The sequence below is a fragment of the Cavia porcellus genome, unplaced genomic scaffold (genome assembly GCF_034190915.1).
Source record: "Cavia porcellus strain 051 isolate PalLab524CR breed Dunkin Hartley unplaced genomic scaffold, mCavPor4.1 scaffold_9, whole genome shotgun sequence".
In the NCBI taxonomy this organism is placed as follows: domain Eukaryota; kingdom Metazoa; phylum Chordata; class Mammalia; order Rodentia; family Caviidae; genus Cavia; species Cavia porcellus.
This window is the reverse complement of record NW_026947492.1, coordinates 41,158,040-41,182,179: the sequence shown is the minus strand read 5'-3', so window position 1 is coordinate 41,182,179 and position 24,140 is coordinate 41,158,040. Positions and strand designations below refer to the sequence as shown.

The following is a 24,140-nucleotide window of genomic DNA, read 5'->3' as shown; positions in this document are numbered from 1 at the left end:
CACCGTACTTACACACTGGTACTTGAACTTGTTTCTCAAAGCAAATGAAGGAGTCAACTGCAGTGAAACATTCATTCTTTGAGCCATAAATGGCCACAGGTCTCTGAAGGAAAGGTTCTGATCCTACTGAGGAGAGCCTGGTTTGGTTCTCTTCAGTGAAATGGTAGAAATGACCTTACTAGAGGCAAATTCAGCAGCCTTTGCTCATGGAAGGTGAGGCTGGCTACTCATTTTCTGCACCTTAAAGAGGGACCTGGTCACTTAGAATTGCTCAAAGGCACATGACAGACACACCTCAGTTCACCACTGTGCCCTTTGTCCTGTTATGCTATAAACCAGACGGCATTTGTTCTTAGCAGTAGACCAAGATAGGTGCAGTTTCAGTGGTGATGCATATATTAATAATTATTTAATATGTACATATATACACATACATCTATCTGTAACTATCCTTATTTACAATTAGAAGCATATATAGAATTTTTCACCTTTTTTCTAAATAAAGAGTTCTTTTAGAAATGTTTTGATTATGCAGAATTTTTTCTTCTGAAGATAATAATACTGTAACACGTTTTACATTCACTGATCCTTTTAGTGGCATTTCTCAGAAAAACAGTCAAAATTATAGCTTGAATCAATGAAGAATGGATCAGTGTTATCACATGCCTGGCTGCAAGTGCATCTGCCTGTGAAAGTTAAATCCACCAGAAACCCAAGAGAGAACCTCAGGAATTAGGTCTGAGGTGCTTCTAAAATAGGAGTCTACTCACTAGTAAGCTGTGCGTCATGAAGACCATGACAAGTTCCATACTCTGATGTTGGAGTTGAGCACATTCTGAGCACTCCAGGGTGAGAGGAACCTGGCTTGGCTGAGGCCGTTGGACAGTTAGTTGACATGGGCTCTCTCTGGTGGTGTGTAGGTTTATCTCCATGGGCATGCAGGCTGATTGCTTCTAGCAGAAAATGTGGGGCTGAGGAGCATCTGTCTCCTCAAAGTTGCTACATATTGGGAAACAGCATTAGATGTGCGTTGTTAGTAAAATCCCTGTGTGGATCATAAATCAATGTGTAATTACTTTTATTTCACTCTTGTCTTTCAAATCTCTTTAATTACATTATTTCATTGGATCTTCACTATTATTATATCCATTTCCCAGAGATAATAAGCAATTTCAGACTTATTTACCTAGAGAGATTATAACTGCATTCACCATATCATGTGGATATGACCCTTCTTAGAAGTGATTTCTCTGTACTAGTAGAAAGTTAAGCATTTATTGAATACTTATTATACTTCAATGCACTGAAATAAGTATTTTAGATACATTGTCTTATTTAATCCTTACTATAACCCTATGTAAAAAGTATTATTAAACCTGTTTTGCAGATAAGAAAATTAAGAGTGAGATAATCAGATTCACCCATGGTGCCTCTTAAAGTGAAGGAGGCAGAATTTGAATATGAGTTGGTCTTACTGCTAAACACTACCTAGTATTTAATACTACACAATATTGCCCTCTAAAGGCAGTGCATTAGTGAAAAAGCTAGCCTTTGTCTTATTATGCTAAATACTACTACATCTAAATTACATCCAGGTTGAAGAGAACAATAATAATGCACACCATCTTTTGTTTTACCTTTAGGACCAATGATTCATGCTGAGGTGGGTGACTCCATCCTGATTATATTTAAAAACAAAGCCAGCAGGCCCTACTCCATCTCAGCCCAGGGTGTGGAAGACATGGACAGTGGAAAGGGATTCCAAGTGCCCAGTACAAAGCCAGGTAAGCTATACTAGAGGCCTACTTCATCCTGATGAGGATACCAGATAGAACCCTTTCTTTCTTTCTTAGTTTTTTTTTATTTTAAAGAGACAAAAACAAAAGAGAACAGAACAAAGCAAATCAGAATAGAGCAATGCAAGCAACACAGCACTTCACAACAAGACAACAGGACATCTACAGTAGCTACGTAATGTCTCTTTTGTTCGACATAGTTGAGCATACCTTCACACACAGTAATATCAAATATAACAAAATAGTATAAAAACATTCAAAAGAATGAAAGCATTACAGGACTTCCAAATCAGATAATAGGAAATGAACAAGGCTACTATAATATCTCATTTTCCTCAAAAAAAGTTCGCCATATCATCACACACAATAAAATCAAATAAAACATAACAGAATAAAACCAAAATGAAAGATCAAAAGCATGATAGGACTTCAAAACAAGATGATAGTAAGCCAGCAATGGCTGCCATAATGTCTCATTTTCTTCAAAATAGCTGTTCATACCATCACACATAATAAATCAAATAAAACAGAATAAAACCAATCAAATCAATGAATGAAAGCATTATTAGACTTCAAAACAATATAATATGAAACCAAGCATGATTACCATAATACATCCCATTGTGTTCAAAATAGCTGCCCATACAATCAAAGTAAAATTTAATGAAACATGACAGAACAAAGCCAAACCTAACAAAATTGTGAAAACAATACAAGTGCAAGACAAGACAATAAGAAATTAACAGTATTTACTACCTTTCCATCCCAGGTGTTTCCTCCCCTATCAGTCTTACAATAACTATTTTGCTTTTAAATTCCATTAACTCCTTCTGTTTCTTATGCCAGGGCTCATGTATGTCAGTTCAAACTGTTTCACCCATGAATATGATCTCCAATTACATACATACCTACAAGAGCCTCGAGATTATTCTACTTTATAGCTGGGTAGCTTTCCACTACATGAAAAATACCCTCTTTTTTATCTATTCTGCAGTTGACGGACAAATTACTTTTGCTTTTTTTCTGGTCTCCTGTCACATGAAACAATTGTTTTCTCTCTGATTTTCAGTCTATGAATTTCCTTTCCAGTTACATGTGTTTCTTTTATACAGTATATTGCTGGATCTTGTTTCTTAATCCAATCTCCCTGTGTTTCTTTTTATTGCTAAACTGAGACCCTCTACATTAATGGTTACAACCAGCATATATTGGTTTGTCTCTGCCCTGCTATCCTCCTGTTTTTGGCCTTCCACTTTTCCCCTTTATTCAGTTGCATGTCTTGTTTGGTGATCCTCCTCTGCTGCTTTTCCTGGAACCGTGGTCATTTTTATCTCTCTCTCGACTGTCCTTTAGCACTCTCGGTAGGGTTGGTTTGGTAGTCATGAATTCCTCCAATTCTTTATCATGGAAATATCTTATTTTTCCAACAATTTTGAAAGATAGTTTTGCAGGGTATATCAGTCTGGGATGGAATAACCCTTTTCTGATCTGAGATGTCTTGGAGAACTCATCTTAATGCCAGTGTGTTTGAAATATCACCTAATCACTGCTGGTATAATGACCAAGTATCCAAGAAAATTTTAGGACCCCATTAGAGACCCCGAAGGGCAGTAAGAAGTAATAATGGCTGTATTTGTTACTGTCATCATAGCTGAGACAAAATAACCAACACCCAAAGTTAAAGAGGAGAAGTTTATTCTGGCTCACAGTTTGTATAGGTTTCAGTCCATACTCGGCTGCCTTCAAGGCAAGATGGCATGGCAGAGGGGCATCACAGAGGAAAACAGTTCATGGGATGCGGAAGACAGCAAAAGCAACAACCAGCAAGCAACGACTTTCCATTATTCATAACCAGAACTATGCCAAACCTATCAGCAGACTAATTTAGTGATCACACAATTTTGATCCCTGTATCACACTCAATCCCATATCACTCATTCTAGATCCAGCCTCCTCTGAAAAGCCCCACCTATGACCACATGAGGTTTTGGGGGTAACATTTAGACACAAGCCATAACAGTGACTGATACCTACTGAATGTAACCTTATGCCAGAAGCTGGCATATTTAAAACAAAAAGAAAGTAATGAATTCACTTATCCTTACAACAACCCAGCAAGAAAGACATTACCTTATTTCATCAATTCTGACAGTATGGATTATAATTTTTATCATTATTTCATCTCTTAATTAAGAAAGAAAAACATGTTACCAATTAAAACATAGATTAAAAATTGTATAGATTAAAGGTTGTATCCTGACCTTAGATATGCTAAAATATGAAAACCTTGCACCCTATAATTGATGAAATTTGATATTTTTAAGTCTGTTTAACAAATGACTAAAACACAGAGGGGTTAAAAAGAGCTTAGCCAGGTCTTGTTAAATGGCATTTTTTTAAGAAATTGAGGTCTCACTAAGTTGATAAGTGGACACGCTGCCTGGAATTTGCAAGTCTTCTGCCCCAGCCCTCAGAGTATTGATATTACAGGTGTTTCATCTTTTAATCATATTGTTTTCATGTTGTAGAGTTGTTGTAGATATTTTTAATTTTAATGAGAAACCTACCTTATCGATTGCTTTTTCCATAGATGGTGACTTTGGTGTTATCTAAAAATCATCACCAATCTAAAGTCATCTTTTCCTGTTATGTTCTAGGACTTTTATATAGTTTTACTTTTTCATTTAGGTATATGATCTATTTTATCTCCCCAATATGGATGTACAACTATTTCACCACCATTTATTGAAAAGAGTATCTTTTCACCATTGATTTGCTTTTGCTCCTTTGTTAAAAATCAATTGATTATTTTTATGTACTTCTATTTCCAGGCCCTTTATTCTGTTTACTTGTCTATTGTTTCTTTAATACTACCATGTTTTCATTACTGTAGCTTTTAAATAAGTATTTTCCTCTAATTTGTTTTAATTTTGATTGACACATGATTGTATATGTATGGAGGTAGTAGAGTGTTTCAATATATGCACATACTATATAATGATCAAATCAGTAATTATAATATCCATTACCTTAAATGTATGATTTATTTATGAAGAAGACATGAAAAATCTTATTTTAAAATATAGAATGCATTTTTGTTAACTATAGTTACTGTACTGTGCGATAAAACACCAGAATTTATTCCTCCTACTTCACTGCGACACTGTAGTCATTAACCAGCTTCTCTCTATCCCTTCCCAGCAATAAGTCTTTAAGTTGAATAATGATAGCTCTCCCCACTTTGTTCATCTCCTTTTATACCGAGGTGAATATTCTGGATCTTTTGTGTTTCCATAAACATTGGAATCAATGTGTCAATATCCATAAAATAACTTACTGGGATTTTGTTTGGGATTGTCTTGATTTTATGACTCAAATGGAGAATAGATATCTTGACAATATTGAATCTTCCTATCCATGAACACAGGACATCTTTACACTTATACTTCTGAATGTCTTTCATCAATTTCATAGTTTTTTCTCATATATATGTTGTACTTTTTAAGATTTGTATCTACATATTTCAATTTTGCAAATACTACTATAAGTAGGACTGGGTTTTTAATTTCAAATACTGGATAGTTCATTATTGTTATACAGAAAAGTTATTGACTTTGTATGTTATCGTCTTAAATGCTTTTTAATGACAGGAAGAGTACTTTTAGATTTCCTACATAGATAAGCACATCATCTGCAAACAAAGACAGTTTGATTTTTGTCCTTCCCAATTATGTATATCTTTCATTTCTTTTTCTTTTATTTTTTATTTACTTTTTTATTTAAAAAGGGTAAAATTAAACACAACAAAACAGAACACAAGAGAACATAAGAAAGCAATGTAAAAGACATAAATTTCAATGCAAGACTATCAGAGATCTTCACTATCTATTGCATGGTCTCTTGTTTTTTTTCCAAATAGTTGTCCACATCTTCAGATACAGAAAATTCACATGAAACAACATAGTATAGAAATGATCTGAACAAGATGAGGAAGGAGTTTTAGGTCTTAAAGATCAGACAATAGGGAAGTCAATAATAGCTGTCATAGTGTCTCTCATTCTCTTCAAAATAGCTGTTGATACCTTCATGTATATTGAAATTAAACAAAACTAAATGTGCTAAAATCACTCAGAACAAAGAATAATAGTATTGCTGGATTTCACATCATGCTACGGAATCAGCACTGGATACTATAGTGTCTCTTTTTCTTAGAAGTAGTTGTTCATTTCATCATGCATTATAAGATCAGTTCTCATAAACTGTTTATAGGTTCTATACATTTATGAATCTCTACATGGATTTCTATTTCTGTATTAGAGGGAAAAACAAAACAAAGCAAGACAAAACAAAACAAATTCCTATGAAAACATAAAATGAAAAAGTCATATAAAACCACAGTACAAAGTGATCTACAATGGTTACTGTGTTGTCTCTTGTTATTTTCAATAGAATTTTCTATATCATCAGGCATATATATAATTGAATATAGCAGTACATAACAATATTAATAAAAATAAAACATTGTAGACAGTGTAAAACTTCAAAAGCAGGTAATAATCAAACCAGAGTGGGTATCCTATTGAATCTCGTCATCTTCAGTGTAGTTGCTTATACTCTCAGACTTGATACTATCAATCATAACAGATTTGAATAAAATCTGTCAATATAAAACAGCAATCTAACAAACCAGATTCAACTAAGATCAGTCATGATAAAACAAGGCTTCAGATTAAGTTAGTAGGAAATTAAAGATGATTACCGTACTATATCCTGCTATTTTAGGGATAGCTGTCTGTGCCCTCAAATCTAGTACAAGTAGACAAACGGGAACAAAATATAATCCATATAAACAGAGCAGTGTAATGTGGGTTTTAAGTCTTGATTCACTACTAACAATATCTTCTGCCTTCTTTTTTTAGACTATTCCTCCCATTTCACTCCCACAGGATGCACTGTGCATTTTGGGTTCCACAAACTCCCTCAGTTTTTAGACTGGGGAGAGGGCAACCTGCTATTTACCTAAGTGGTTCCGAACCTTCTCACTCTTGGACTTGATCTCAAGTTGTATTCCTTTACCTACAAAAGCTTCATGGTTTTCCTTTATTATAGCTAAGTAGTTTTCTAGTGCACATAAGTATCCTGTTTTTCCAACCTATCTGCAGGTGCTGGTCGAGTTGCCCCTATTTCTCTCTGGCTCCCTGTCACATAGAGCATTGTTTTTCTCATATTTGATTTTTGGTCCATAAACCCTTTTTCAGATTAATTGTATTTCCTATACAGAGCATCTCAGTGGACCTTACCTCCTGATCTACTCTGTCTATGTTACTCTTTTTCTTTTTTCTTTTCATTGAGGCCTTCTGCCACTGTTCCTGATATCCTGGTATTTTTTTCTCTCTCTCTAGAATGTCCTTTAGTATTCTCCGTAGGGTTGGATTGGTGGTTGTGAATTCCCCCAGTTCCTCGTTGTCATGGAAGCATCTTGTTTCTCCATTAATTTCTAGAGACAGTTTTTCAGGGTACTTCAATTTGGGCTGGAGGTTATTTTCTTTCAGGGCTTGGAATACTTTGCTCCAAGCTCTGCTTGATTTGAAGGTCTGTGTCAAGAAGTCTACTGTGATTTTGATGGGTTTTCCTTTATAGGTGATCTGTTTCTTTTCTCTGATGGCTTTTAGTATTCTGTCCTTATATTGAATTTCTGGGATCTTGATTATTATATGTCTGGGTGTAGTTCTGTTTTGGTTATAAGTGGCTTATATTGAATTTCTGGGATCTTGATTATTATATGTCTGGGTGTAGTTCTGTTTTGGTTGTAAGTGGCTGTAGTTCTGTATGCCTCTTACATCTCTCCTATGCTTGGGAAGTTTTCCTTAATCATTTCTTTGAATAGCCTTTGTATTTACTTTGTTTTTACCCCTGCTTATTTATTCTTAAGTTATAGATCCTCTTGTCATCTTCTAACCTTCATATTGTTACTGCCTGTTTCCTTGTTATTTTTAAGAGATCTCTCCTTTCATGATCACACATTGCAAACCTGTCTTCAAGCTTTGATAGTCTATCCTTTGTTTCTTTCAAGCAGTTTTGCCAGCTTTCAATGGAGTTTTTAATTTCCTGGTTTTCTAGGTTTTCTTTATATTCTTCATCAAACATTTGTCTCCTTTTTTGGTGTTCCTCCATTCTTCCATCTGTGCTTTCTTGAGAGGTGCTTAGCATTTCTTTTATTAATCTACTTATATCTTGCTTTACTTGATTAAATATTTCACTTTTGAGCTCATCTATGATGTAACAAAGATATCTCTTTATGTCCACTGATGCTGTGTCTAATATTGCATGTTTGCTGTCTTCAGTCTCTTTTGTATTTACCTCTCCTGGATCAATATTCTCAGGGTTGGGGGCTGGAGACTTTTTCTTATTTTTTTCTTTTGTCATGTTTTTGGTTTCTTCCATACAGGTGTATAGTGGAGATCTCAGCCCCTTTCCTTGTTGGTTATGGCTCTTCTGAAGCACGCTGGCTAGGGATTTCTGCCCTCTCCAGTTTGCTGTTGGTCACTGAGGTGCAAGCAGGGGCAAGCGTATGCCGGTCCTTCCCCTCCAGGCCAGCCAACCTGTGGGGGCCTTCACTGCATTAGTGTGTTTCACATGTACAAAATTGGTTTGGGATGATTTATTGGGTCCCAGCCAGGGACATGACCCAGGCCGAACAGATCCCACCAATCTTCTCTGGGAAGGGAGCAACTGTGTGAAGTCACTGCAGTTCCTTGTTCCTGCCTGTCCTGCCCAATTCCAATATGTTGTCCCGTTGGTTGCCCCTTTCCTGTGAGAGGGTCTTATTCCCTGCACTCACAGTGGATTAATGCGGGTCTCCATGCTGGCTCTGTTCTCCATTGAGCTCGCTGACCTCCAACTTCAGCATGACTGCACATTCGGTGGATTGCAGCAGTGTATATTTGGGAGGCTCTGGTGAGTTGAGGTAGCAGGAGTTTGGGCGGTTCCAGTGACAGTGTTTTCGCTGCTAATCTTAGCTGCTCCAATGGTAGCCCCAGGACTGCATGTTTGACCAGCTCTTTTCTCGTTAGTTTCTTCTTGGGTTGAGAGGATCCATCTCCCTCTGTCTGGACCTCTCCAGGATGTTTTATTCCAGCATCTGAGTTGTCTCTCTCAGGGAGCCTCTGTATGCTGCTGCTTACCAATCCACCATCTTTGTGAGAGTCCCAAGTGTATATTCTTGAAGGTAGTTCTTGGAGGTTTCAGTCCATACTCAGTTGGCTCCAAGGCAGGGTGGCATGGTGGGGCCACAGTTCATGGCAGCTGCAAACAGCAAGATGGAAACCAGCAAGACAGAGACTCATTTCCTTTTCTTGTGTACCCCCTTAAGTGTGACTTGCAGCAAGATGAGAAGCATTCTTGAGAGAAAATCCTCATCTTGTTCCTTTTCCAATCTTAGTGGACAAGCTTCCAATTTCTCATTATTAAACCATTAGATAAAGTTGCTCATTTTTAATGGTTGAAGAGCAACTACAGAAGAAGAAAGACAGGTGCCCATCAAGCATCTGTGGAAGTTCCGGTAGGGTTATGAGCAAGCTGGGGTGATATACTAATGGGTTGATATGCTCCACTGGTAAGGACAGGTAGACACAGCAACCCTCTTCTTCCTGGCCTTCCAAGAGTTTTAGAGGTGAGGAGAATGGACTAGAATGTGATGCTAAAGCATATTTCCTACTAGAACTCAGAAGGATAGATTGGAATATTTGTCATTTGATTCTGAAATTGTAGAAATCATGAAATAAATTGAATGAGAACATTTCTACTTGGGTGTGGTGGCGCACACCTATAATCCCAGCACTTGTGAGGCTGAGGCTGAAAGATTTCCATGACTTCGAGGTCAGCCTGCAAAATGAATTTAAGGCCAGCCTGAACTACATAAGGGGACCTTGTCTCAAAAAAATTCAAACACAAACAAAATAAAAAGAACATTTCTGGTGAATGAGATTATCTTGAACAGTAAATCATTCATCAATATACAAAAAAACCTGCTTGTATTTCTTCAAGTATGTCATTTGCAACAGAGGTAGCTCTAAAAATTCCTTCTCATTCCTTTCAGGAGAAATAAGGACTTACAGATGGAATGTCCCTAAAAGATCAGGCCCAGGGCCCTCTGATCCCAATTGTATTCCATGGCTTTACTATTCAACAGTAAACTTTGTGAAGGTAAGCTGGGGAGAGCAAACAAGATGCTTTATGTAATATGGCAGCAAATTGACTGTCAAGCATTATCACTCTTGTGGGTATTTGTGAGAGAGATATAATTTAGAACAGTTTCTCACACTATGTACTTCTGGCAAAATCTAAACATGTTCATTCATTAACACATCTGTGATTGTGACAGACAAAATGGTTGTGACTCAAAAAGTAAAAATAAAGAAAAAATATTGACCATCTGGTGCTGTATCCAAAAATATTTTCTAACCATTAATATTAGGTATGGAAAATAAAAACAAAACCCCAATATTTTAATTACCAAATTTAGAACTTGCCTGGAAGCCAGGCATGGTGGTTCACACCTGTAATCCCAGCACTTGGGAGGCTAAGGCAAAAGGATCACTGTGAGTTTTGAAGCCAATTTGAGCTACATAAGCAAGTTCAAGGCCAGCCAGCACTACATGGTGAGAACTTGTCTCAAAAAAAGAAAAAAAAGGAACTTATAAGGTAATTTGAAACAAAAGAGAATATATAAATAGAAAACAGAAAAGACCTCAGATTGTACTTTATGATTTTAGATGTATGAAATCAGGCCAGGGATTTAGCTCAGCAGTTAAACACCTGTCTGGCAAGCACAAGGTCATGAGTTTGATCCTCGGTACTAAAAAAAAAAAATAGATGTATGAAATATATTCATTTCAAAATCATTACCAAGGCACAGGAAATGAAAGCATATCCCAAACACAGTAATTGAAACTATGAAACTATTTGAATGATTCATAGGCTGATAAATAAAAGATCTAAAACTGTCTTTGAGTCTGGCTTGCATATGTAAACAACTTCTGTCTTTCTATGTCATAAACCTAAGCCCAAACTAAATCATAAATGATATAAAATGTTAATCATTGCCCATTGTTTTAAAACCTGAGGGATTATTTTAACCTTCCTTTTGGTTATTAGATAGCTTGAATCATTGTCCTTGACTTGCTCTGGATACTAGTAGAATTCAGAATATAGACATTTAAGACACCTTGAAATGTTAAAAATTAGAATAATGGGAAACATGTTTACTCATTTATACATCTGAACAAATATTTACTGAGTCCTCGTGATATACAAATGATGTTCTCAAATTCTGGAACAGGTGCAAATATTATTAACTTAATGAGATATAATTTGTGTGGGAAAATTCTACACACATGTCCACACTTACAACTACCATGACTCTGAATATGATGAATCTATAGGAGTGGTGGGCTGTCCAAGGTACTTGAATTTAAGAATTTAAGAATTTAAGAAGAGAGTGTAGGAAAATAGGACAGCAGAAGGTGTATTAGAGAAGACTGTGTGTCCCATTTGGCTCTCCCGTAGGGTTCAAAAGGAAAGTAGTGAGGGAAATTTTAGCCCGAAGGTTTGAAAGAATGAACAGTGGGTGTTAAAAGCTTGCAAAGATTTTATTATACATTCTGTAGACCATGGAAAAGTCACTGAAAGTTTCTAGGTGTGGGAGTCATGAGAGTAATCTGATGATATTTGATAGAATGAGCTGAAAATGGGGTGATTCAAAGAGAGGAAAACTAGATCCCAAACTAGAATCACAGCAGATGGAATGGAATATTGTTATTTACTCATTCATCTGATTTGGTTAATTTTTCTTCCAGGATACATATAGTGGTTTGATGGGTCCTCTGATCACGTGCCGAGAAGGAGTATTGAATGAAAAGGGAAGAAGAAGTGATGTTGATTATGAATTTGCTCTATTGTTTTTGGTATTCAATGAGAATGAATCCTGGTATCTGGATGACAATATTAAGAAGTATCTCAATAAAGATCCACGAAGTTTTAAGCCCACTGATGATTTTGAAGAGAGCAACAAAATGCATGGTATAGCAGGGATTTAATGAGAGGATCACTGTTGCAATAGATTTATAGAAATTCCTAACACCTGAGAAGGTCCTCAACCTCCTCCTCTGAGACTTTTCCCCTTCCCAGGGTGGGACATGGGCTGAGTGAAATTCTTTGAAACTTTTTATGAGAATATACCAGCATAATCACTGGTTGACTGGCAGCAAAGTCATAAGGCTATACCTATCTCTGAATGCTGAGATCTTTAAACTAAAAAGAATAACTTAAAAAAATCATCAATTTTTGGTATACTTTATGTTAATCAGCATAACTCCTGTTTGATCAAATTTAAGAATTTGGTTTAAAATCTCTGGGACATGAGACACCATCACTGAATTTTTGTTTCCATGTGTCTGTTATTTAATTTTGTTTTATTAAAGGTAGTTTTTTTGTTCAATTGATTTGATGAGAGTTCAAATTGACACACCTGGATTAACTTGCCAAGATCTACTTAGGTAGAGGGGCTCTGCCCAAAGTTACAAAGCTAGTTGTTAGCACAAATTAGATTATGGTGGCCTGATTCCCAATTCATCTACTTTTCCCACTATTGCTATTTTTAATTAATGCAACTTATTTGATAGTAATATGATACACAGAATAAAAGTCTAGTAGGAAGTGCGGAAGTGAGAGGACCATTGTACAAACCTAGCATTTAAAAAATTTTGCATTAATACATGTTTGCAGCATATAATTATTGCAGTCATCATAAGGAGTTGGTACATGTGCATAACACGTCTTTGTTCTTCTTATTTCTCTTCCTTCCACCCCTCTTAGCCCCAGCTCTTGGTTCTATAAACCCAGCTTGCCCATGTGAAAGTCCTCCTTTTAGAGATTCAGCCAGGTTTAAACTAGTTCTCAGAAAGTGAAGTGTTAAAGAAATAACTTCTAATTCATTCAATATTCATTTATATAAATTTGTTTCTTTTGAGTGTGGCTTAATCCACACATCTGTGCAATGGTATAAATTTGGCTTCTTACCACTGAGCCTGTAACCTATTTCACAAGGAAGATATGCTGAAAAACAAACATTGCCACTGAAGATAAATCTTTGGAAAACAAACTATTTCTCTTTTACGGCTGTCTTTGTATAACAACTTCTTGGTTATCTGAATTTTAGACCTAGAATGACAGGGACATGGATAAGTGTGAGTGAGATTGTACATAAGAATATCGATTTCCTAAAGATTCAGAACCATTTCTAAAACCAAATTAAATTATGTTTTCTCACTGACTAAAGGCCATTTTCTTTTCACCTTTTTTAGCCATTAATGGAAAGATTTTTGGAAATCTCCAGGGCCTCATAATGTATGAAGATACAATGACAAACTGGTATTTGTTAGGAATAGGAAGTGAAGTGGACATACATACCATCCATTATCATGCTGAGAGCTTCCTTTTCAAAGTAAGTAGAAGGAAAACCTTTTGGGGAAAGGTTTTTTGAACTAACAGATTCAGCGTTTTTCCACTGGGAAATAAGAGGCTTAACTGGCAATAATATTTGAGCAGTGGAGGTTCACATCAGAGAATGGGACAGAATAATGTGATTATATCTTTCTCCTGTAAGTCTTCATATGTAGGTGCATAGCATCATCTCTGAGCCTCAGATGAGCCTTTTCTCATTTTATATGGCCATAATTCTCACCACTGTAGCTTAATGTGGTATGAAAGCATGTATAGTGTTTGTCTCTTTTTCTGATCCTTCTTTGTTTCTTTTTCTCTCCCCTCATTGTTTCTTTATGATTAGTTAACATAGCAGCCCTGCCCAATAAAAGATATACTTTGACCTCTGACTTGGGTTCCCCAGTTTTATCTTGACTTTTGCCTTAGAGAGCTGGGCTGGACCATGTGTGATCTTTTACTTTCTGGTATCTGGCTGTATTATATGGGTGTGGGCTGCACAGCAGGATCAGGGAGAAAACTGAAGAACAGATTGCCAGGTCCTACGCCAGACCTGCTGAATCAGAATCTCTAGTTGTAAAGTCCAAGTATAGTTATGTTCATAAGTCATATTTAAATTACCAGATATAGTCATGCAAAAATGATCTAATCCTACAGATGATATGTTTTGTTCAAAGAACTAATAGAATTATTAGTACAATCATCTTAGTAATTTTAAGTGTATGTATATGATTTTATATCATATTTCATTTCTCTTCCTTTTCTCTTCTTTCCTGTTTTGGTTATTTTTTCCTCTTTGAGCAGTTTCTTACCCTGTCACAATATTTATTGAAGATTTTGTATCTTATTTACTCTTCCAGTTTCTTACACTAGGGAGACAATACAGTATTTACACATGTGAGGTTGATTTATTTCACTTGGACAACTATTTTGAAGAAAACCACAGACATTATGGTAGCCACTGTTGATTTCCTGCTATCTTTTTTTTTTTTTTTATCTTTTTGAGACAGGGTCTCACAGTGAAGTTCAGGCTGGCCTTGAGCTCACTTTGTAGCCCAGGCTGGTCTCGAACTGGCAACGATCCTCTTGCCTCAGCCTCTGGAGTGCTGGGATTACAGGCGAGAGCCAACACGCCTGGCTACCTGCCATCTTTTTCTGAAATCCTGTGTTATTTGGATTGTTTTACTCTGTTCTACTTTTTTCTGTTTTGTTTTGTTTTGCTTTGTTTTGTTTTACTCTCTTTAAAATAAAAAAAAAAAAAGTCCAGGTAGTCTATCATCTTAAATTCTTAGTGCCAGCTAAATAATCTAATTGGTAGAAGTAACCAAAATTGGTTCTATTCAATTGTATACGAAATAAACAGTAATTTAATAAAATATCTAATATCCTCTCCCTTCTATATATTTCAAAAGTCTTCCAAAATTAGGCTACAGTAATTAGCATTTCATATACTAAATGGCAATTTCACTTTTAAGAATTCAGCCAACAATAGCTATCCCTTCTTTTTTCCAGGTTCCTATTATATGAAGTATCATTTTTCATCCTTTGATTTATAGTCTATGAATTTCTTTTTGAGTTCATCATGTTCCTTCTATGAATACATTGTTGGGTCTTGCTTCTTGATCCATTCTGCCAATCTGTTTCTTTTGATTGGTGAATTGAGATACTTACCTTGAGAATTATTATTGATACATATTGACTTATGCTTGTTATACTATTTTCCTATTGTTGATTCCTTTTTGTTCTCTTTTGTTTAATTGTTTGCCTTGCCCATGGATTCATTTTGTTAGAATTCATGGAATTGTTGACCTCACTGTCTTTTTCTAAAATACCCTTCAGAACTTTTGTATTGCTGGTTTGTGGTCATGAATTTCTTCAGGTATTCTTTATCATGGAAGTATTTTATTTCTCCATCAATTTGGCAAGAAATTTTTGCAGGACACATCAATCTGGGTTGGACGTTGTTTTCTTTCAGGCTTTCAATACTTCATTCTAAGTTTTCTTTGACTTAGGGTTTCTTTGACTTAGAAGACTGAGAAGTCTTCTATGATTCTGATGGGTTTTCCTTTATAGAAGATTTGTTTCTTTTCTTGAACAGCTTTTAATATTTTGGTTGAATTTCTAGGATCTTGACAATTATATGCCTTGATATAGTTTTTTTTTCTCATCATAGCTAATTTGGGTTCTATATCCCTCACTATATCCCTCTGTATATGAAATTCTTTCTGCATTCTTGGGAATTTTTCTGCTATTATTTCTTTGAACAAGTATCTTTGTCCTTTGTGCTTTCTTTTGATTTTTCATTGATTCTGACTTTGCATTATCTGGAAACTGTTGGATTGATTTTTTTTGATCCCTTGCTATTTTTAATAAGTCTTTCATTTGGTGGTTGGTAACCTCAAACCTTTCTTAGATGTAATATTGTGTCTCATATTGGTTGTTTCTGTTGTATTTTTTTTTTTGTAGTGGGGATCAAACTTATGACCTCACACTTGCCTGGCAGGTGCTTATGCCACTGAGCTAAACCCCAGGACCCTGTTGTATATACTTTCAATAGAATTTTTAATCTCCTGGATTTCTGTTTAAATCTATTTTATGTGATCCAGTTCTTTCCTATGTTGGGCATGTATGGTTTCTATCACTTTCCTAAGCTATCTTTTTAAGTTTCTACTCTAGACTCACTAGCCATATCCTTCAGTATGGCTGTGACCTCTTTAGTGTATTATGTTATTATTTCTGATTTGTTTTTTCATAAAACCTCATTTATCTGCTTTGCTACTTCTGATGATACCATTTCAGAAAGTCCAGCTGGGAGGCTTTTGATTTCTTCCACCTCAGTGCCCCCTGAATTTGCTTTGGGTGAGCTGGAGATCTAGGGTTGAATCCTATTTTCTTTCTTTCTTTCTTTCTTTCTTTTTTTTTTTTTGTCTTTTTCATTTTTATCAGTACCAGGGATCAAACTCACGACTGCCTGCTTGCAAGGCAGGCGCTTATGCCGCTGAGCTAAATCCCCAGCCCCCGAATCCTATTTTCTCATTTTCTATTTTTTTGTTTTTCTGCATTGATGTTCATAAATTGCTTTGTCACTAGTACTGAGACCTCTTTAGGAGCAGATTACTTTTCAGAGATGTCTTTGACACATAGCTGGTATTTTGGCTTCTTTTCTGATATACTGTCTTTTGATTTTTTAGGGATTAAAGTTTGGTAGCTGTTTAGCCACACACATTTCTTTACTACTGGACTTTGGTATTGTTTGTGACCTCCAGACAATCTTGGTAAATGCAACACAAAGAAGAACAACTGATCACAACAATTATATTAGTAATAATAAAGTAATATGATCAGTAATAATAATGATGTCAAGAACAGTCCAGAAAATGACAAGCTATGAGAACTATTAATTTGCCACCTTTAACCCATAGTTACATAAAAATCTAAAACTAACCAGAAAATTATATACACTAATAATCCACTTAATACAGTGATTTTTTTTACCCTTATGGAAGAGAATTTTAAAAGGGTAGCATGAAAAAATAGAGAAATAAAGAAAGAGAAAGAGATTAGAAGCAAGACACAAGGGCAAGAGAAGATTTTTCAAGGTTTGGAAAACTTGAAGACAGAGAAAAAAGATAGAGAAAATAAGAACAAAGCAAAATAAAAAACTAAAAAGTGTATTCACTTTCAAAAACAAAAACAAGTAATTGAGAGGAAAAAAGCCAAATGAACAAAACAACAAATAAAAAAGCAAAACAAAACAAAACAACAAAGAAAAACAAGAAAAAAACCCACAAGAAATTGTTTCTTCTGGTATTTTCTGATTCTATCTTCTGATGTCTACAGTTTTGTGGTAGTGTCCAAGTCAGAGCCCAGATCTGTCCTGGGTAATGCTAGCAAATCTTCAGTAGAATTAAATTGAGGTACTGGATAATCTCAGCAATTCCTTGTTAGGGTTGGAGCAGGTCACTAATTCTGGTGCTTTCAGCTCCACAATAGTTGAGGCTGATTCTGACCCCTGGTTGAGGGGCTGCATCTGATTCTTCAGCCAGCAACAGTCTGAGTGTCCATCGCTAACCCACTTGAGGCTCCCTGACCTGTACATCTCCAGTGCCTATCCCCCAGCCAGTGTGTCAGATTCCAATGCCGAGAACCGTGACACAAAGCCATCCCACAGATGCTCTGAATCCAGGGTTCAGTTGGCTCCTCCCTAAAAAGGTACCCAACCAAGCCCCTTCTCCAAGGAATATGGCTGTCGCCTGGACTGGAATAACTCACTGGCCCTTGCCGCGCACAGCATCCTCTGCTCCACTCCACTGGCCCGACTCTCCCTGGAGGCCTCTGGACTCGCCTGTCCCCACTGTGCCTCTGGGAATTCCACATTCTTCTTTCATGCCATGAAGTAGAAGTAGAGAGTGTAGTCTGCCACCTTTTCTGTGCTGCAGTCGTCTCCTCACTTTCGCAGCAGGTCCCAATTTTTTCTTCAGATTTTTCCTGAGTCCGGGAGATCCACTTCCTCCCTTCCTCTCTGCCCCAAGTTGTTATTTTTCAGTGCCTGAACTCTGATTCCTTGAGAGGATGATGTGCTGCAGCTTACCATTCTGCCATTTTCCTAGAAGTCAGCAAAAGCTTTTTAGTCTGATGTAATTCCATTTCTCCTTTTTTAACCTTGTTTCCTTTGCTGTGGAATTTTTTTAACCTTGTTAAAAAATTCTTGACCACTTTAAAGTATTGAAATATGGCATATGTTTTCTTCCATGGATCTGATAGATTTTGTTATTATATGTAAGTTTTTAACCTATTTTGATCTAGTGAAAGATAGATGTCTACTTTTACTATTCTGTGTAAATATACCAAATTTCCCCCATATTGTTGTTGAGAAGACTATCCTTTTATCAGTATGGCTGCTGAGCAAAGTTGAAAATCAGTAGATAAATGTGTGGGTTTCCTTTGTTATTTTCTTTTGGTCAGTGTGACTTTTTGTCAACCTCATGCTGTTTTGATTCCATTTTATAGGATATTTTGAAGTCAGATTTTATATTTAGGGCTCTGTCTCATTTTAGGTTAATTTTCATGAATTGAAGTATGGATTGAAGTTCCTCTTTTTTTCCCATATACATGTCAAAATGTTTCTTTACTACTCATTAAAAGCACTATTATTTCTCCCAGAGTTTCCTTTGCCCTCCTGTGAAAATCATATTGACTATATATACATGCACTCTATTTTGTAACATTGATCTACATACTTGTGCCATGTTGAGTGCCAGCCTTAATTATTATAATGTTATATTTCTTGCAGTTGGGTGGTGATTGTTTTAGAAGGTAAGATTTTTGCCTTTTTATATAAATTTTAGAAACAGCTTATTGATTTCAATTTAAAATTCCCAGGAAAAAAACTCTCAGATTTTGAATGGATTTTTTGAATTGAGTTTTGAATGGATTTCCTTTGAATTTGTACAGTGATTTGGGAACCATTGACATCTCAACAATATTGAGATTTCTAACCTATGAATATAGTCAATTTCTCTAGTTAGGGTTCTTAGATTTATTTCATCAATGTTTTATAGTTTTCAACATGTAGATTTTGCATATATACATAAATAGACTAGACTTCCACGTAAATGTGTCCTAGGTCTTGGTGATCATGTGAGTGGTATTGTGTTAATTTCAATTTCAAATTGTTTTTGTCAGCATATAGAAATATAATTGCTTTTGCATACTGATCTTGTATCCTATAACTCTGCCAAACTCACTTCAATTCTGATAGCCCTTCTTTCGGCTTTAGGAAGGATTTTCTATATAAACAATCTTGTTTTTAAATCGAGATTATTTTATTTATTTTTCATCTGCTTGCAATTTTTGTCTTATTGCAATGGAGAGGAACTCTAGTATAATTTTGAATGTAAGTAGGGAAAGTGAGTATTCCTGCCATGGTCTTAAATCTTAGGGGGGAAAGTCACTCACTATTAAATATAAAGCTAGTTGTAGTTTTTTAAATAGATCTTATTTTAGATACTGGGTTAAAGAATTTCCCTTATGTTAGTTTCCTGAGAGTTTTTTAAATCATGAATAGATGTTAAATTATATTAAATAGTTATGTGTCTATTGAGATGATTGTATAATGTTGTCTTCTTTATTGCTACTTTTCTTTAATCCATTGGTGAACCTCACTGATTTATTTTTAAACATTGAACTACCTTTTCATTTGCGCATAAATCTTATTTGGTCATGATGCATTATCCTTTTTATGTATTGCTGGATCTGATTTGCTGTTATTTTGTTTAGGATTTTTGCATCTGTGTTTATTAGGAATACTGGTTTTCTTTTTTTGTAATGTATTGTTTAATTTTCATATCAAGTTAATGTCATCTTTATAAAATGATTTATAAGCATGTGTTTAGAATTTATATTACATCTTCTTTAATGATTTTGTAGAATTTGCCAATGAAACCACCTGTGCCTGTTGGAAGATCTTAGTACAATATTAGTTCCTTCATTAGATAGTGTGCTATTCAGGTTACTTATCCCTTCTTTAGTGATCTATGGCAATCTGTGTTTTTTAAAGAATTTTGCTCATACCATATAAGTTGTAGACTTTATGGGCCCAGAACTATTTGTACAATATTTCATTTTTATCATTTTAACATCTATAAGATTTTAGTGATGTTCTATCTTTCCTTTTTAGTATTTGTAATGTTGTTCTGTTTTGTCTAGTTTTATGCTAAAATTCAGTAACGTGAAGCAACAAACATTGATTATCTTATAGTTTCTCTGGGTCAGAAATCTGAGAATGGCTTATTTTAGTGGATCTGATTAACAGAGGCTAGTCTGATTCAGCATCTTTTCATTGGCTTTGCTGGAGCTGGAGGATCCATTTTCAAGCTTACTCAGGAAGCTATTGACTGAAAGTTTCACCTTCAGTCACACATCATACGGGTATGTCCTGAGAGCTGGCCCTGCTCAGAGTGACTAGTGTAAAAGAATAAAGGAAGAGAGGGAGTAGGAAAGAAGCCATGGTTCTTGACAACCTTATTTGGCAAGTGGAATGCTGTTTCTTCATCATCTGCTATTGGCCACGCAGACCAACCCAGCTATAAAATAGGAAGAGGCCACAAGATTATGAATACTAGGAACTGTGAATCATTGGAAACTATTAATGGAAACTGGCTATAACAAGGTTTATCAAGTGTATTGATTTGTTCAAAGAACCAGCTTTAGGTATCTTTGATTTATCTCTATTATGCTTCTATTCTTGATTTTATTGGTTTCTGTTCTTTATTTCCTTTCTTCTGCTTACTGTATTTCTTTGCTCTTTCTTTTCTTCTTGTGGTTCTAATCAAGAAAAAGTACACAATGTGTTTTCTGACTTCTGCAGATAGATAAATCTTACCGAGAAGATGTGTACGATCTCTTTCCTGGGACGTTCCAAACCATTGAACTATTTGCGGATCATCCAGGGACATGGCTACTGCACTGTCATGTGTCAGACCATATCCATGCTGGCATGGAGACAACCTACACAGTCCTCCGGAACATAGGTATTGTTGTCTGTCAATGATGCCAGATGATGGCACCAAGCTTCCTGTAAACCTGGATATAGGAGGCATGAAAAATTCCCGATACAGCCCCCATGGAGCTCAGAGTCAAGTAAGAGAGACAGATATGTAACTATGTAACCATAATAGAGTATGATATGCAGCTTAACAGATTGCAGAATACAGAATTCAGTGGCAGGAATAGGAGGGCATCATAAAGGGTTTGGGAATGTGAGCCAAGTTTTAATGGGCCATGGTTTTCACGATGTATCTTTGTGGGTGAGAAGAATCTGGAAAGGTGGAGGGGTGGGAATGCATGTGTACTCCTATGAAGTAGTTCAGTGAAAGTCCAAGAGAGATGGCCAATTCTGGTGGCATAAATTATTCACTGGTAAAATGACATGGCTTCTTTTGTCTAAAGAATCTCTTCTTGTTTATAAAACAATCAACTTATCTTCCTTGTCTAGACAACAGGATTCCTTACTCTACCAAGTCTCCTTCTGGAGGGGAGTCCCACCCAGCCACAGGGCCCTCCAAAGGTAATGCTACCCTTTTCTACACCCTGCTTGTGAATGTCTCAGCATTTCACTCCTCAGGGAGAGGCAGATATCTGACATCTCAATTTTTTTTTTCTTCACAGAACAACCTGGCAAGGAGCAGCTCTACTTTTTTGGCAAGAATCTGGGTCCAAGAGGAGCCAAGGCAGCCTTGGTCATCCTTTTCATTATGGGCCTACTCCTCCTGATCGCCACTGTGATTCTGTCCCTCAGACTCCACTCTGCAAGGACACAGATGGCTTACCGGGAAGTCCAATCCTGTGCACTTCCCACGGAGGCTCTGTGAACCATCTGGTTTTTCTTAGCAGGAAGGAGTTCTGTAGCTAGCCAGACAGCAGAAAAATTGGACCAAAGCATCGTTCACCAAAGAAGGCTGACACTGTATCCTGGATCAGTCTTCTGATTCTCTGGACCACTATCCAAAGCAATTTGCTTTTATTTATTTAATTTTAAATGGGCTGTAAATAATACTCAGGTATAAAATACAGAAGAAAGAGAACCCATAGAACTGACAAATGCCAACGCTTAGTCTGTTCTCTGGACAAATTTGCTGTAGTAGAATATCTGGAAGATACTTTCATATTCCATGTTTCATAATTTTTAGTTCCTTACCTCACTGTTAAAGTTTCTAAACGGACAATTCTAGAAAGGGTTCCAGCATCCCAGACATCTAACTGGAACAACACTGAGTTTCCAACACACTCACATGACATGCTTCCTATACTGTTCCAAGGAAAACACATTCTGAGTTTGTGAAAATGTCTAAATCAATATCTACTGACAGAATTAGACCAAATTAATTTTTAGAGGCCATCACCAGCCCTCCTGGATTTTCCTCCTTTGATACAAATTGCCTACTATTGCTTGTTTATGAGGCAAAGATATATTTTTTTAAAGTTGCTGCTGCTTTTATGTGAACCTATAGAAATACTTGAATGTTTACAATTCACTTCATGTTATATGTTTTTATAATATTTTTCTGGCAATGTCTGTATTTTCAAAAATCACCTATAGAATTGATATTTTTATTTCAGGTGGTGGGAGGGCTGGAATCTGTGGAGGAGGCTAGGTTTTTTTCATGGTGAGTCAAACTCCCTGAGAGATTAGTAAGAGCTCTCAGTAAAGGAGAAAACTTCAAGTCTGGGCTTGAATTTTGATTCTGATCTTTCATTCAATTTGAGAGAATCCTCCAAGGTCTCCATCTTCTATTAAATAATAATTGTCTGAACATGTGAGGACACCAAGAGGAATTTACCAATGCAGCTGACTGTTTAGGAGGAGAAGAGATCTCTCAAAATCCACAATTCCATGTCTCTTAAACGTACAGCCCTTTTGGGAGGGAGAAAAAAGGAATAGAAAAGGACAGAAGAAAGAGAGTCTCAGTGGCAGTTTGTTAAGCCATTAAATCAGCTATAAAGATAAGTGTTACAGTTTCCAAGGCTCATATGCAGAAATAAAACATTGAATAACTAGACTTTGCCACAGAGAGGGAAAACACTCTTAGTGGGCATGTCTAGACAGTAGGTGTAAGACTGATAAAAGCAACATTGTTAATCACAGGACTCAGAAATTGCCCTTAGCTCAGGGCAAACTGCTGTGGGACGCTGATGATAGATGAGTGGTATTAGAACATCTGCCTTAGCAGTGGATCATTTGAATGTCCAGGTGAACCAGTAGGACCTACTAAATACTCTGGTGGAGGGACATTTCAGGTATTTTCTTCTTCTTGGTGAGGGGAAATGGGTAATTTAACAGAAGCTATTGTCTTTCATAAAATGGGATATAGATGGTAACAATTCTTTTTGTAGTTTGCTTAAAGTTATATCAAATAGGATAAAAGATTTTTGAATTTCAGCCTAACCACTGCCAATGTGATTTTGTAATACATACTTGACAGTTTTCATACTTTTGTAGGCTGTATAATTACATGATAATAATAATTATGTTCCTTATTTATTATTCACCTTTCATAAGACAACAAACTATTTAATTCTGTTTCTTCCTTTTCACTTAGCTTTTTTTTAATGAAAACAAAACCGTAGTTTGCACCATTTCTCTCTTTTAAATAAAGTTTCATATGTCCTAAGATGACTATTTGCATTTTTTCATTCAAATTATCTTTGATAAAACTAAGGGGGAAATAGCTAAAAGAAAATTTTCTTTTGAATGTTTAGCCATTCTGACTCTCTACTATATATATATCAGCAGTGAGAAAATAAAATAATATATCTCCAACAATAATATGGTCCCTCAAGTGTTACCTCCTCAAAGGAACCTTTCCTGCTCTCAGGTTCACTCTTCTGAGACAATCAATCCTGCTTTCATTTGCACATACCTTTTCCCCTTCCGATAATAGAAGAAATGTCCATGGTCTTAGCAGGGCCAGTGTCTCCACTTGGACTCATCTCCTGCTTTCTTGAAGACTTCATTCCCTCAATTTTCATTTTATGAAATCATCAGCACTGTGCACCATTACAAAATAAAAGCAAAGGACCATCTTCCTCTACTCCTTACCCCCAGTGTTTCTCTCTCTTTGATAGCAGAATGAAAAGAACTTGTCACACCTGCTGCTGGACTTCCTTAGCACATTCCCACAGATGCAGTGTGCCCAGCCCCCACATCCAACCTGCTATTGTCCAGTTTACCAACCTTGACACTGTTACCAGTGGTTTCTTCTCTATTTATCTTATTCAACCTCTGAGCAAAACTCACAACACCCATCTAGTCCGTAGTTCTTCATAGTAACTCTCTGACATCTT

General features: G+C 36.2%; 1 protein-coding gene across 1 annotated transcript in view; it reads left to right on the top strand.

Moving 5' to 3' along the window:
- The window catches only part of Hephl1 (hephaestin like 1), an 85,695-nt gene extending 62,237 nt beyond the window's left edge, over nucleotides 1-23,458 (top strand). The window contains exons 14-20 of the mRNA XM_003468543.2: nucleotides 1,644-1,784; nucleotides 9,895-10,001; nucleotides 11,654-11,876; nucleotides 13,160-13,299; nucleotides 20,665-20,827; nucleotides 21,292-21,363; nucleotides 21,465-23,458. Coding sequence (XP_003468591.1) covers nucleotides 1,644-1,784; nucleotides 9,895-10,001; nucleotides 11,654-11,876; nucleotides 13,160-13,299; nucleotides 20,665-20,827; nucleotides 21,292-21,363; nucleotides 21,465-21,667 — 1,049 coding nt within the window. The 3' untranslated portion in view covers nucleotides 21,668-23,458. The remainder of the gene's footprint in view (nucleotides 1-1,643; nucleotides 1,785-9,894; nucleotides 10,002-11,653; nucleotides 11,877-13,159; nucleotides 13,300-20,664; nucleotides 20,828-21,291; nucleotides 21,364-21,464) is intronic.
- Nucleotides 23,459-24,140: the final 682 nt, after the last annotated feature.